Raw genomic sequence first — 13,878 nt, 5'->3', positions numbered from 1 at the left:
ATCCCATGTGTTTTGTTTTATGCCGATCAGTGAGTGCAAGCAGTACAATAGTTTGCTAAAAACCTGAATATAAGGGGGTTGGAGTGTAACACATGTTTGGTTAAATTGATAGTTCACCCAAAAATCAAAAGTATTTTCTTCCTCATGTCATTTTAAACCTGTGTAACTTTCTTTATTCTACAGAGCACAATAGAAGATATTTTGAAGAAAGTTGGTAACCGAAGAACATTAGACTAATAGACATTAGAACATTTGACTTCTACTTTATGAACAACTGAAAATATCTTCTTTTGTCTTCTGCGGATGAAAGAGAGTCATATAGTGTTGGAATGACATGAGGCTGAATAAATAATGCAAGAACTTACATTTTTGGGTGAACTATCCCCTTTACCTCTTTTTCATGATGCCCTGTTTGTATATGTGTATGTTATTGTAAGACAGAATTGCTGTGAGTTGAAGCTATGGTCAGCAGTGTTTGTTTGACAGATCTGTCATTAATCATCGTTGCCATTGTTTAAACTGTATTGAGTGTCTTGTCTTGTTCAAAAGAACAGCAATAGTCCGTCTCAGCTGAAAGAAAGTTTATAAAATCCCACCAAATGGAAACTGCAGGGAAGCCTCTTTTAAAGGGAGTCAGTATTTATTAGAACACTTTGGTTAGGGCGTTCTACTCTCATAAAAGGAAGTTAAACCACCCATGTGTTCAATGAGACTGCCAAGAGTGCACCTATATGATGGATGTCTGACAGCCGACGTCACTCATTTCACTTTTGACAGTTTTGATCCAGCACAAAAGAACCTTGGCAAACCCATACGTGCGGTTTTTGTTCTCTTGATTCATATCTCCCTGTACTAAATTTGATCCAGATTTTACTGGTGATTTTTTTGGACACAATAATCAAGTATAGTTTTTCTACTAAAGCTCATGCGATAAATGACACCACAGTGTATGAAATGTTGAGGGGACTTGTGCAGTGTAGATCCAGATCTTTTGCGATTAACAGTGATTAGGTTCACATAAGGAGGAAAAGAAAATTCAAGGTTAGGTTTGCGAGTAAGAGGTCAGTGATGGAGAGATAGATACAGGGGCTGACTGTTACTTGAATTGAAATTTAAAATACAAATAATATGTTTAAATACAATAATCTTTCTGTAAATTAAATGTTTGCTGTTTATTTATTTTAATTTTATCATCTTCTTTTTGTTATACAGAAAGGTTTGACCAAGCTTCCTTCATTTGAATTTCATTTTCATTGCCTCTATGTCTAGATTTAGTTGTTTTATGCTTTTCCGAGACCTAGCCTAATCTACAAAATATACAATTACAAACTATTTGTGAGAATTATTCATACATTCATACACAAATTTCAAATGAGATATTTATAATATAGGCTATTTGAAAATAATATCTGATTGTGTATCTTTAGATAAGACAAGAAATGCATTAAGAAAATGTTTAAAATGTCTTAAAATGTAACCATTGCCTGGAATGCTTCTGTCCTAATACTCAGAGAGCATTTTCAGATTGTGAGATCTGTGACCTCTGAGGATGAAGTTCTTGTCATCTGAAACCAGCACAGGTTTAACCAGCCCAGACCTATTGTTCACCCTGCTGATACCAGATCAGTATTGATCAACGGATCACCTTGTCATCTAACCAAACAGGTAAGAGGCTGGGGGAGAAGAGAGGTAAATATGCACTCGAGAGAGTAAACTGCTCAGTCAACCCATTAACAAGAGAATGCACCCATTCCTTAGATGAAATATAAAACAGAAGTAAAGAATAATGTCTTAGAGGTGCTGTGTTAAACATATTTCTAATAATAACTATAAGCCTGGGAGACCCTGCCTGTAAAAACCCAACTAAAGACTTTTTTGTGATTTACTGCATTTCTACATAAAATCATTAACAACATTCACTGAAAGTATAACCTTGATATTATTGACTGAGTAAAGCCATGTCAAAGATTGAAATCATAGTGAAATGAATGGTTAAAGTCCAATTTTAATGCTCATTATCTCATAATGAAATGATGAGGCTTGCTTTTCACAGACTGGGTCACATTTGTTAACTATCTTACGCCACCGTGACTTTGCGTATTTAAGCAGGTTGCATAGCTGAAATTCCTTTCGCAGCTTCAGACCCTCCCCTAAATATGTGAGTTCAATTGTAATTAAATATGGCCCTAGGAAAGACTTTCATTATATTTTCCCATATTTTACCGCATCTCCAAACAGCTGATATGAACAACTGAATTGTATGATAGGATGATGGGTTTGAAAATGCATCTTTGGCCATGCTCAGGGAGGGGCATTTTGTACAGGAGAAAATCCAGCCAAGGTCAGAGGTAAGGGTCAGAGGTCATGGGGCAGGCCTCAGGCACCCCCAGGATTATACAAGTGTAAAAAGAGTCCATTCAGTCAAAGCCTTGAGCGAGACTGACAAAGCTCCACTGTTAGCGCAATGTATACGTCTCACGAACAGAACGGCATACTTTGGTACGAAAATGTATTATACCTATATGTATATACACTACAGGTTAAACATATATGTCACATATATGTGGACATGTTGCAAACTACTGCAGAGTAAAAGCATGGCAAACCCATCAATAAATCATTAAATGTGTTACAAAAACAAATGATTTGCATTATCTATATAATAAAAATCATGTTAGGGCTATTTGAAGAAACATGTAAACAATAGATTATTATATAATAAGACTGTAATGAAAGGTCTTCTGTATTAGGATTTGTCCACAAGTGTAGTTTTGGCTTTCCACTTTTGTCCCTTGAAAACACTACCCTGCCTCCTGCATAAATTTCAGTATAAAATTTGGATTAGATAGGAGATTAGGCCAGTGCCTTTGTCTTTATCCCCAAGTAAGCCAGCACAGCATGCAGCTCAAAGGTGATTGTGTTGTATGATCTCTCATCACAGGCTTTACAGGGTCTCGCACACTTTCCCTCCATTTTTTTACTCTGTCACCCAAAAAGTCATGCACTGCAGGACAGTTGGGATAAAATGCGCTGAAAATATATGTTACAAATGTTGGCAACATGCTGAATAGAAAAATGTAGCCAACAGACTGAATAGAATTTGCAGAGGGGAACATTAAAAAACAGTGTTGAACGGTAGAATGCGTGGCTATATTTTTGTTTAATAATAATTAGCAATTCAAACCTTTTTTCATTATATAGTATAACATAATACTATAATACTTTTCACAATTTTACATTGTTGAAAAAATAAATTTTTGCACAAGCGGTAAAACTTGTATAGAATTAAGAATGGAATTAACTATGTTTTTGATACACTAATATTCCAGTAATTATTCCAATAATGTTTTTGTCCTGAAATATGCATATCGTAAACATTTTCTCAAAAAAGGAAGCACACAATGACGTGCACTCAAAATGACATTTCCCCACACAGTTCTAACCTCAACCAAACAACAAATAAACCTCGTTCACCCAGATCATCCTGTGACCATAAACACGCTGTTTTATGTTTATTTTTGGCGAATTGGAACAAGCACTAGCACAGGTAGTGATAGCCGAAGGTTCAAAGTCCACACACACAGTTGACGATGTTCCAGACACACTGGCCTATATTCCGCAGCCCCCCTAGGTGTCTCACTTTAGCAGTGTTTGTTGCGACTCCGGCGAGGATGCGCGCTGACGTCACCAGCTCGTTGATTTGCTAAGCGGCGAGGAGAGAGGAGTTAGTGCGCGTGAGAGCGGGTACTGTGAACTGCGTTACTATGCTATAGTCCCAATAGCCGCACACTCGGAAGCGAAACGTGCGACACAGGTGAGTACCGGCGTCCGCTTTTCAAAAACCTACCTTGCCTGACAGACCCGCGCCTCTGCGCGTTTTTGGATTCAGTTTGGGAAGTGTTGACGTTGACGCGAGCGTTTGCTCTTTAATTGCGTTCATCGGATGCATTCGCGCTCAGCATCACGCCAAGTTACAGCGCGTTCTACTGTTGCTTCAACGTGGCGAAGTTGAAGGATGAAAGTGCGCTGAAAAGTTAAAGCGCGTCTGTAGGTGGTGTCACCTGATGGATACGGGTGCTTATGTTCATCTTAACACATGTGGAGATGTTATGTTGACGTAAGCGCGCGTTTTAGTATTCGGGGGACGTGAGGTCTGATCTCGCACCAGACAGTGACGCGCGTCCATGTGCTTGATTCTGAGCGTGACCGTTTCAATTTGAACATTTTAACGTTGTTTGATCCTGTCAGAAATGCGTTTGGCTTCTGTCGTGTGAAGAACGTCACAGAGTACACAAGTAAATGCTTGTTTTATTTTGGTTGTCAGTCTGATCTTTAAATCGGAGCCCGCTTTGGGATGCGTGTCACCGTGTCGATTTTTTAAATGTTTTTCTTTGATTTGTTTCATGATGTTGAAATGGACTATTTAAACCGCGAACTTATCACTCGGACATTGCCGGTTATAACTGTAATATAAAATTAAATCCCGGTGCTTTGACTTAAGTGGATTCACGTGTGCACACGAATCATTTCAAGCTTGTATCGATCAGTCTGGACTGAACGTTTAATTGGTATCGTATAGGAAGATGGCGTTAATCACGGCTGTTGTTTAATCGTCGTTTTTCTCACTTCTTTGATGTTTGTTACAGTGATGTACAGTTCGCGTGAATGAACCTGCCGTCAGTGCTGCTCCCGGTGTCTCCTCCGTACAGTTAACTTCGATGAAAACGCGATTAATACTGATCATTCGGCCCTCGGTGTTCTGTCATAAGGGTGTGAAAACAGCTTTCCGGGTGCGATTCGCATGCACATTACAGTCTGTTATTTGGATTGCTCGTGTCGGGCTTTATCATAACTTTCGCTGATTTCATTCGTCCGTCACCCACAGCTAAGACGATAGTCTGCCGTATAGACACTAAACAAATGTGCGCGTCTGCTGTTCTCTGGAGCAGGTGGATGAGGAAAAAGCGCGAGAAACATTTAAATTTTCAATGTATGTGATATTGATTCGGATACTTATTAGATGACCTGCTTGAGGCTCTCTTTCTGCTTTTACTAAAATGTTATGGCGGATCTTCTAATTATGTTCAGTTTAAAGTGCTTGTGTTAAATGATCTACTTAAATGACACGATTATTGCAACGCGTTACAAGCGTATGATAGTTTTTGTTTAATATAGCGTAAAATTGTTTTTCTCTCTTTGCAGATTTTTCACATTCATATTATAGAGAGAATGCATGTTGGCTAAGTAATAAATGACCATAATGGTAAATCTAATGTGATATGTGGATATCATTCTGATGGTTGATGTCCATATTCAGTTTTTTTCACAGATGCTTATCTATTGCAACAGCCCCATTGAGCTGACATTAATCTAATACCTTTAATTTATTTTTAAACATCATTAAGATCAGTGCTGTGTATGTTTTATTTCTGCGCATTAAGGACTATTTTAAAAGATGGTTTTAGGCATTTTAGGAGCTGTATTGTGTCATCCTCTGTTCCAAGCGATTCCTGGCATCAGCTCGCCTCACTCTCCATGCTCAGCTCAGTATCCCTGTCTGTGATGAGAATACTGAATAAGATGCCATTTCATTTCAGGAGGCTGTTGATGGGCTTTGTAAGACGAGCTCGAACACATAGAAACAAAGGCTTGATTACAGCCAGCTTTTAACAGCACTAAAGCGAAGTTTACACGTTCCTCATGTGGGCCACTTGTCTTTTTTGTTTTTTATTCATGCGTATTTTTTTAAAAGACCCATTTGGGGATTTATTTTCACAATCCCCTGCCTAAAGTGTTCTTTGAGAACCCTTTGGCTGTTAAACAGTGACAATTTGTATATTAAAAATGAACATTGTGACTTAACTGTGTGTTTCTCTTTTATCCAGATTGACCTTATCTTGCTAACAAAGATAACTGAACAGACTGCTACGTGGAAAGCAAGACTCATGAGTTGGCCGTGTGGATTTCAGCGACGTTATGGATTTGACTAAAATGGGTATGATCCAGCTCCAGAATCCCAACCACCCCAATGCCCTGCTGCACAAGGCAAACCAGATGCGCCTGGCCGGAACGCTGTGTGACGTGGTCATCATGGTGGACAGCCAGGAGTTCCACGCTCACCGGACGGTGTTGGCCTGCACCAGTAAGATGTTCGAGATCCTCTTTCATCGCAACAGCCAACATTACACTCTGGACTTTCTCTCACCAAAGACCTTCCAGCAGATTCTGGAGTATGCCTACACTGCCACGCTCCAAGCTAAAGTTGAGGATCTGGATGACCTGCTGTACGCGGCAGAGATATTAGAAATAGAATACTTGGAAGAGCAATGCCTGAAGATACTGGAGACCATCCAGTCCTCTGACGAAAACGACGCGGAAGTCAACATGAACGACGGCGGCGCCGAAGATGACGAAGAACGCAAGGGGAGGCACGGCAGGAACCCAAAAAAGCATTCCATGGAGGAGGGCGGCTACGTCTTGGCTGCCCAGCAGGCGCTGGCACTGCCCGGAATGGTGGATCAGAGTCCGTCAGTCTCCACCTCCTTCAGTCTCTCCACCCTGAGCCCCACTAAAGCCGCCGTGGACAGCCTAATGAGCATCGGCCAGTCCCTCCTGCAGAGCAGCATGCACCCTGGCGTGGGCTCCGAACAGTCCCTGCACGGCAACTCTCACCCCATGATGGGAGAGATTAAGATGGAGATGATGCAAGTAGATGAGAGCGGAGAGCACGAAAGCCCCAAAGGCCTGGAGTCCAGTGGCTCTAGCAATGGCGAGCGCAGCGGAGACCATGACAAGAATCGTGACGGGCCTGGAACCCCCACCAGGAGCAGTGTGATCACCAGTGCCCGTGAGCTGCACTATGTTAGGGATGAAGGTGTTGGAGACCAGCAGGCCGAGGTCAACCAGATGGGGCTTGAGGCCATGGCGGGAATGACTGAAAAACACTTGGCGTCGCTGTACGGCTTGCCACCCAACCATAAGAGCGAAGCCATGCTGTCTATGCCTGCCTCGATGGCCACATCCTTACACATGGCACCAGCCCTGGCCATGTCCATGGACTTCAGTGCCTACGGGGGGCTGCTGCCTCAGAGCTTCATCCAAAGGGAGTTCTTCAACAAGCTCGGTGAGTTAGCTGCTGGGATGAAGCCCGACGGCCGCGGCCAACACGAGCGCTGCAACGTGTGTGGTGCTGAACTTCCTGACAATGAGTCCATTGAGCAACATAGGTAAGCCAGTCATTATGTTTTCGTTTCATTCATGCATTTTGCACACACTGTTTATGCATCTTTGCACGTTCCCCTTAAAATAAAACCAATGAACTTGCATGTTAAAGTTTAAGCCTCGTTTGGTTGTAGATTTGTTATTGTGTTTAGTACAGTATGTTGTGTTGCAGCTTGTTCTTTCTGAGTGTTTTTCTCCCTTGGTGCGAAGGCAAGGTCTGTAATTTAATTACTGCGCTCTGTAAAACAATGGAGCGTAAGGTGGCCATTTTTAGAAATTCCTTGATTAAAGAACTTAGTTGCTGGGAAATATTAGTGGAAGATGAGTCGTGATGGTTAACTGTTGATTGCTTATCTACTTTCATGCTGGAGGTCAATTTGTTTAACACCCCGCCTGTGGTGGATACGCGACGGAATGATTGCAAAGCTGATTTACGCACAAATGTTTTCCTCTCACTTTCCCCTTATCAAGAAAAATGCTCTTCAGATGAAATAACATTTGAAAGGGCTGAGAAATAAATAGGTCAATTACGCTATACAATATCTTGCTAACTTTTTGCAACGGCTTCAAGAAGTGTTGAAAGAAAAACTCTCTTGCTTAATTTCTCACTATAATTAATGGATTAAATAAATTAGATGCCAGTCTCTCAGTATTGGTTATGTTATAGATTTAGTTTAATAAAATATATATAATGTGATTAATGCCGCAAACAAGTTTAAGATGAAAAACAGAAAGTAAAACAGAGATTGTAAGCTATTGAAATGATCAAAAGGAAAGCACTCTTTACGTAGTGAGTTTAATTTATGTGCTTGCCTGTTTCTATTCTTCTGCTTACTGTAAGATGTCGTGTGTTGAAAGATTGCCAAACATTCACACAGTAGATGAGACATTCCACGGCTAGTGAAGAAAAATGATTATTTTTAACTTTGTTGCTTTAAGCGGGCGCTCTGGCGCTGGGTGCTGATCACTTCCAGGCCTGCTCCCGTGGCTGCTGACTGGTCCTGGAGAGGCTCTGGCTTAGCCCATTAGCCGCACCTGGAGAGGGGGCAGGATAATGGGAAGCAGCCTCCCCACCCACCCTTGACCCCCATGGTGTGGCCAGTGATGAGTAAGCCAGCCTGGGCCCCAGCCACCCGGGACAAGCAGGGCCTTATTAGCTTTATGAGTGGTGCAGACTGTCCGGCCCAGGAAATGAGGGCTGAGCGGAGGACCCTGGCCGACCTCCACGGTGTAACCTTTTGGCCACTTGACTGGCCTCTGGGTTTCGTCTGTATGACTTGTGGGGGTGTTAAAGGGCCTTGGGCGAGGAAATCCACGCCAGACGATATCAGTTTTTGAAGCCCGTAATCGTGTCGTTGTAGGAAACTGTAGTGAGTGTCGCTGTAGGCCAGAAAGAGCGTCCAGAAAAATGTCTTCATTACAGTATTTATATATGAAACTTGGAAAACAATGTTTTAAATATACAAAATCATGTCATATGACTTAAAATTCTTAAGTGGGTCTTGATTAGTGATATTTTGAAGAATGTTGGTAACCGAACAACAGCGGTACCCATTCACTTCTATTGGACAGACCCATAACCAATGAAAGTCAATGGGTGTCACCGTTGTTTGGTTAGCAACATTCTTCAGAATACCTTCTTTTGTGTTCTGCACAAGAAAGTCATTCATTCATGTTTGAAGAAGGTGAATAAATGGTGAAAGGATTTCACTATTACTATCACTTTAAAGAACAATTTCTTAAAGACAGTATTTTCAGAATGTTTGAGCATTCGTCCTTAATCTGTTGGAATGCACAACGGTTAAAGTTCATCTGAGGATTCAGTTTCAACCTAAATATTCACATCCGTGAAGGTATTAATAAATCCCTTTTAATTACCTTAATTATTCGCCAAATGCAAAATGCTTATTCACCATGTGAACATTCAGGTTGATGTTTATCTAAGACAGAAGTAATTCTCAAACCGTGTTAATTTAAGTGTAAAAGCTTGTGTGAATCATCATGAGGCAAGTGTGATTATGTTGGATGTTCTGGATTTTGAGTACACGAGAATGCAGCGTTTGCCTAAATAGACAGGTAATTGCAGTGATTTTAAAAGCACTGTGGATATATAGTTTCACATTGTTTTGATTTGCTGATTATGAAGGTGGTTAGATTTGTGTTTTAAAAAAAGTTAAATATCTGTTTATTTGTGTCTTTACAGTGTCTATTTTAATTCTGTTTACATCTAGCAGGACAGGGCAATGATAGCAAAAGGGTCAGATCATGAGAACTGAGACGATTTTATGATTTCATATGGTTTCTTGCTCTTACGGTAGAGATATCGGTTAAATCAACTTATCTTTCAATTTGTTTGAAGTTGTAATGATCCTCTTGTTCAATAAAAGCAATAGGAGTATAACATCTTCTTTGGTTAGGGTTTGAGAGCTCAGTTTCTAGCGGCTCGCAGCAGACAGGGTGGCAGCAATTGTGACTAATTACAGATTATTTGGCAACATCTTGTGCTTGGTCCCTACCACCTCTAGCATTCAACATGAAAATATTTCTATTCGCAGGGTTCATTTGGGGCAAACAGGTCATGTTAAGCATCCCTAATTGTTTCCAGATTAGGCACGGGTCTTTCTGTTTGTAGGTGTGATTGTGTCTGAGAGAATCAAGTGCGTGCTTCCTTTTTAAATACAGCTTAATTCATTTGTTTTGGGTTATGATATAAAGGTCTAAATGATACATACATCAATTTCTAAATCTGTGGGAGGGGGAAGACTGTCCTATTAACTAGACCACTGGAGCAATCTTGTAATATCTGGAGTAGATTTATGTCTGATGGTTGCCTAAATAAAGGAGTTTATTTGTTTTTCAATCACCCAGAATCCCCCACAGGAGTTTAATCTAAGCTTGCTCTCAACACCGTTGCAGCTTTTCTGACTAAAAAAACTAGAGGCATATTTTATGCCAGAGAAAACGTTTCGTGGTACTTTGACTAAAGGAAACTGATTACAGAAATATTTCCTGCCAACAATAAAATAATCTTGCAGTGCTGAAATAATTCACAAGGACAAGAGTTATGCACTATTCCGTGCAGTTCTGTGTTGGTTTGTTGTCGGTTTAATGGGGATTTCTGGTCTCCTTAGTGCTGCTCTCGTTGTATGAATGAGATCAAGGCAGGGATCCTTGAAAGCTACGGATATTACGTCCTGTGATGTCTTTCATCATCAGGTGACACTGATGTGCTGAATCTGAGGCTGTGTCCTAAACCAAAAGCGGTGTTTTGTATGAACTGGTATAAAGCATCTTAATTCAAGATTGAGATCAAAATTTCATTTTTCAATTCATTTAACTCCACCATACGTCATTTCTATTCTTTGTACCAAATGCCAAAACAGACGCACAGGATTGTGGGATGTTGTGCCTCAGTGAACAGGATGTTACACAAGCATTGGATTCTTACGAGACTCAGTGCCTTCCTATCTTCACTTCCTGTAAAGGCAGTGTTCTTTTAAGGTTTCAGAGACTCAGCTGGTCTCAGCTGGTTCCTTGTGGTGGACAGGTGAAAGAGAGTCGAACAAAGTCAGGTTAGCGTAGGTAGCGGAAAGCTAGCTACATAGTTTCAACAGGAGGCAGGGCCTTATCAGTGCATATCAGCGATGACGATAACCCTGTGCTCTGCTTTCCACTATACCGAGAGCAGATGGGGTTGATAAGTCCTCATGGTGCTGCAGAAAAAAGATAACGTCAGGTTGCAGTGGGATGAGAGGCACCTCACAACTTGTATGCTAAAAAATGCAGCTGAATTTCACCACAGAGCTGTAATGCTCCTGCAACAGCCGTTTCTTACAGAAGTGTCCCTTAGACCCCTGTACACAGCACGGATAAAAGTTTGTGTTTAGATGTGTGGTTTCTTGAATGTTTTGTATTTATACAAAAAATCATACATGTATATATTTAGGAAATATTGCATGTATTTATTTAATGTCATTTGGATTCTTTAGAAATATTTACAGATTTTAATATTTTACTTAATTACATGCATATATGCGTATTTGTTTATAAAATGAATATGCACAGTGATTTTTATTCTGGATTTGCTAAATCGCGATTAATCGTTGAACAGCCCTGTAGTTTAATCACAAATACCAACCATTAAACTGTGGTTACCATAGTAAAAACAGGGTACATTTGTGGTTACTGTTGGTTAACAAATAAAATAAATGATGTTTAATATAGATCAACTATTTATTAAGGTGTCATAGGATGTGATTTTGTACAATTATAAAGTCAGATGTTTAGGCACAAGTATAAAGTCAGATGTTCAGGCACATTAAAAAAATTAATGCTTAGAATTAGTTATACAGAAGGGTGCAATTTATATCATTATAACTAAACCAAAAAAATGCTTTAAAAGGGGTTTAAATGACTAGAAAGTTACCAACAATTACACAGCAAACATAAGACACAATGTTGGTGTGTCTAAACTTGATGCTGGCTATTTGTGTTGGCATTCACATCGTCAGATTCAGAGAAAACTCTTAATATCATTAAGATTTGCTCAATGTTTTCCTTTTCAGTGATATTGTGTTCCTCTGGTTGTTGTCACTATTACTCAAGACGCTGTCAGGTTTCTCTTTACTCGCTGTAGTTTAATCATAGTTTGAAATGAGTATTGTGCATGTTGTAAGGATCCCAGGCAATTCAGTGCAAACAAAATCAAAAGCAATGTCCTGTGCTATGCTGTTACATGGTTATGTGTGAACACGGATCATTTATTTGTCCGTTTTGCCTTAAAAGTGTGAAACGTCCTACATGCTAGCTGGTTTGATGGAGTGTGGTATTTAACTCTGGAGCAGTATGGTAATTAAGAATGATTGCAATTAAACCAAAGAGACTTCAAACAAGTAGACCCTTCACTTTGTCAAGTTAGCCAATTAGCTTTCTGAAATTCTGTTGTGACTGCTCATGGTTACTCTGAAAAGGGATTAATGCCCCCCAAAATGATGTTGACCTTTCCCAATATTACCAGGACATAGAAATTTAGTGTTGTAAATGTTTAAGAGCTATCTGTATGTGCACTCATATGGTTTCGTTCTGAAGTATGATGAAGCTTTCTTAAAATTAATTGAAAGGCTTATTTTGTTGATAAATTATGTTTTCAGAATTACTTTTTTATTTTTTTATTGGTACTTGATTTATTTTAACTACTAGTAATTTACGTTTACAATTTACTGTGGCAAGTAATCCACAGTATTTAAGCTAATAGGAATGTACACCAAGAATATATCTAATGCCTTTTGAAATGTTAACTTATGTACTGTTACTTTTATCTATGGTTGTAGTATTTGTCAATGCAGCTCACATACACCTGCAGCTGGCAGACATCCAATTATGGACAGCCTTTAAAAGGCCCTGCTTGAACTGTAAAGAATTACACCACCACCCCTCTGATCTGGAATCTGCCTTCTGTCCTCACAGTCAAGACAAGAGATGTATCGATTAAAGACTTAACACAGGGTTGCATCATGTGTATTGGACTGCGCACCTTGACTGCAGCTCTGTACTATCATCATAGACCCGCTGACAAAAACACATTTGTTGATTCTTGTATCGGAACACATCATCAGATGAATTTCGCCAACAAACTCGTGCTTGATTCGGTTCTGTCGCACTCGTATCTCAGCCATCACCTAGTTACTACTGTATGACTCAGGTTTACTGGTTGTCGGGTGATGAAAATAAGAGACGGCTCGCTGCGAATCAGAAATAAAAGTAAACACGGACAGCGCTATTATTAAAGTGATAGGCATCTGGCATGCCCGTTTAAAAAAAAGAGATGGCGGTTGTGCACAGGGCTTTTTACTGAGGTGCCTTTCTCTGGCCGCTTTCTTATCTGCTTCTTGCAACTGAAGATGGAAGGATTACGGGCAGAGCGGGGTGCCGCTAGCCCACTGTGGTGCCAGGTGGCACGCTAAAGCCATTCTGCCCGCCACATGTTGATGCTCATACGTGTGTGTTGAAATCAGATTTAAATGGTGGCCGTGGTGATGTAGAAGAAGCGAAAGAACGCTGGTTAAGATAAAGCAGTAGTGTTTCATAGAAGGAGGGCATGTCTTGTGTACTGTTGGTTAGAATGGCTCCTGGTCCACGCTTGACTCTTTTACAGTGGACTTGAGTTTGATGATAAAGGTTATAAGAGCTACTTTTTTGTCAGGATTTCTAAAGCCTTTTGTTTGTCTTCATAATCTTACAATTTTACGAGCTGCTGTTGGTTAGATTGTACTACTGGATTATGTCAAACTTCTTATAAATTGGTTTAGACACTGTTTTAACAAACTACAATGATGACCTTTATTGTGTTTTTCTTATTTTCTTTTTTTCCCCTGTAAATCTGCTTTGGAACAATGTACATTGTGAAAAGCGCTATATAAAATTTTATTGCATTGACATTTTTTGAAGAATCATGTTAATATCACACTACTGTTCAAAGCTTCCAGTTCCATTGTCTTAAAAATCTCTCAATTTGAAGGTCAAGGTTTTGGTAGTCAAAAATATGATTGTGCCAACATATTCATTTTTTTCATTAGAGAAGTGCAAAAGAGATTCTTGACATTTTTATCAATCTGAAAAGTTTTTTGATTTAAAACGTTTCCGGAGATTCTAGGCAAA

At 39.9% G+C, this 13,878-nt stretch overlaps 1 protein-coding gene across 3 annotated transcripts in view; it reads left to right on the top strand.

Annotated features, from left to right (window-relative positions):
• Positions 1-3,595: 3,595 nt before the first annotated feature.
• Positions 3,596-13,878, top strand: part of zbtb16a (zinc finger and BTB domain containing 16a) — a 97,604-nt gene continuing 87,321 nt past the window's right edge. For all 3 annotated transcript variants that reach the window (XM_079486942.1, XM_079486943.1, XM_079486944.1), the window contains exons 1-2: positions 3,596-3,814; positions 5,886-7,226. In XM_079486942.1, the coding sequence (XP_079343068.1) occupies positions 5,977-7,226 (1,250 nt within the window). In that variant the 5' untranslated portion in view covers positions 3,596-3,814; positions 5,886-5,976. The remainder of the gene's footprint in view (positions 3,815-5,885; positions 7,227-13,878) is intronic.

This window comes from Barbatula barbatula, assembly GCF_947034865.1.
Source record: "Barbatula barbatula genome assembly, chromosome: 22".
Taxonomy (NCBI): Eukaryota; Metazoa; Chordata; class Actinopteri; order Cypriniformes; family Nemacheilidae; genus Barbatula; species Barbatula barbatula.
Note: the sequence above shows the minus strand (reverse complement) of the source record. Positions and strands in the feature narration are given on the sequence as shown.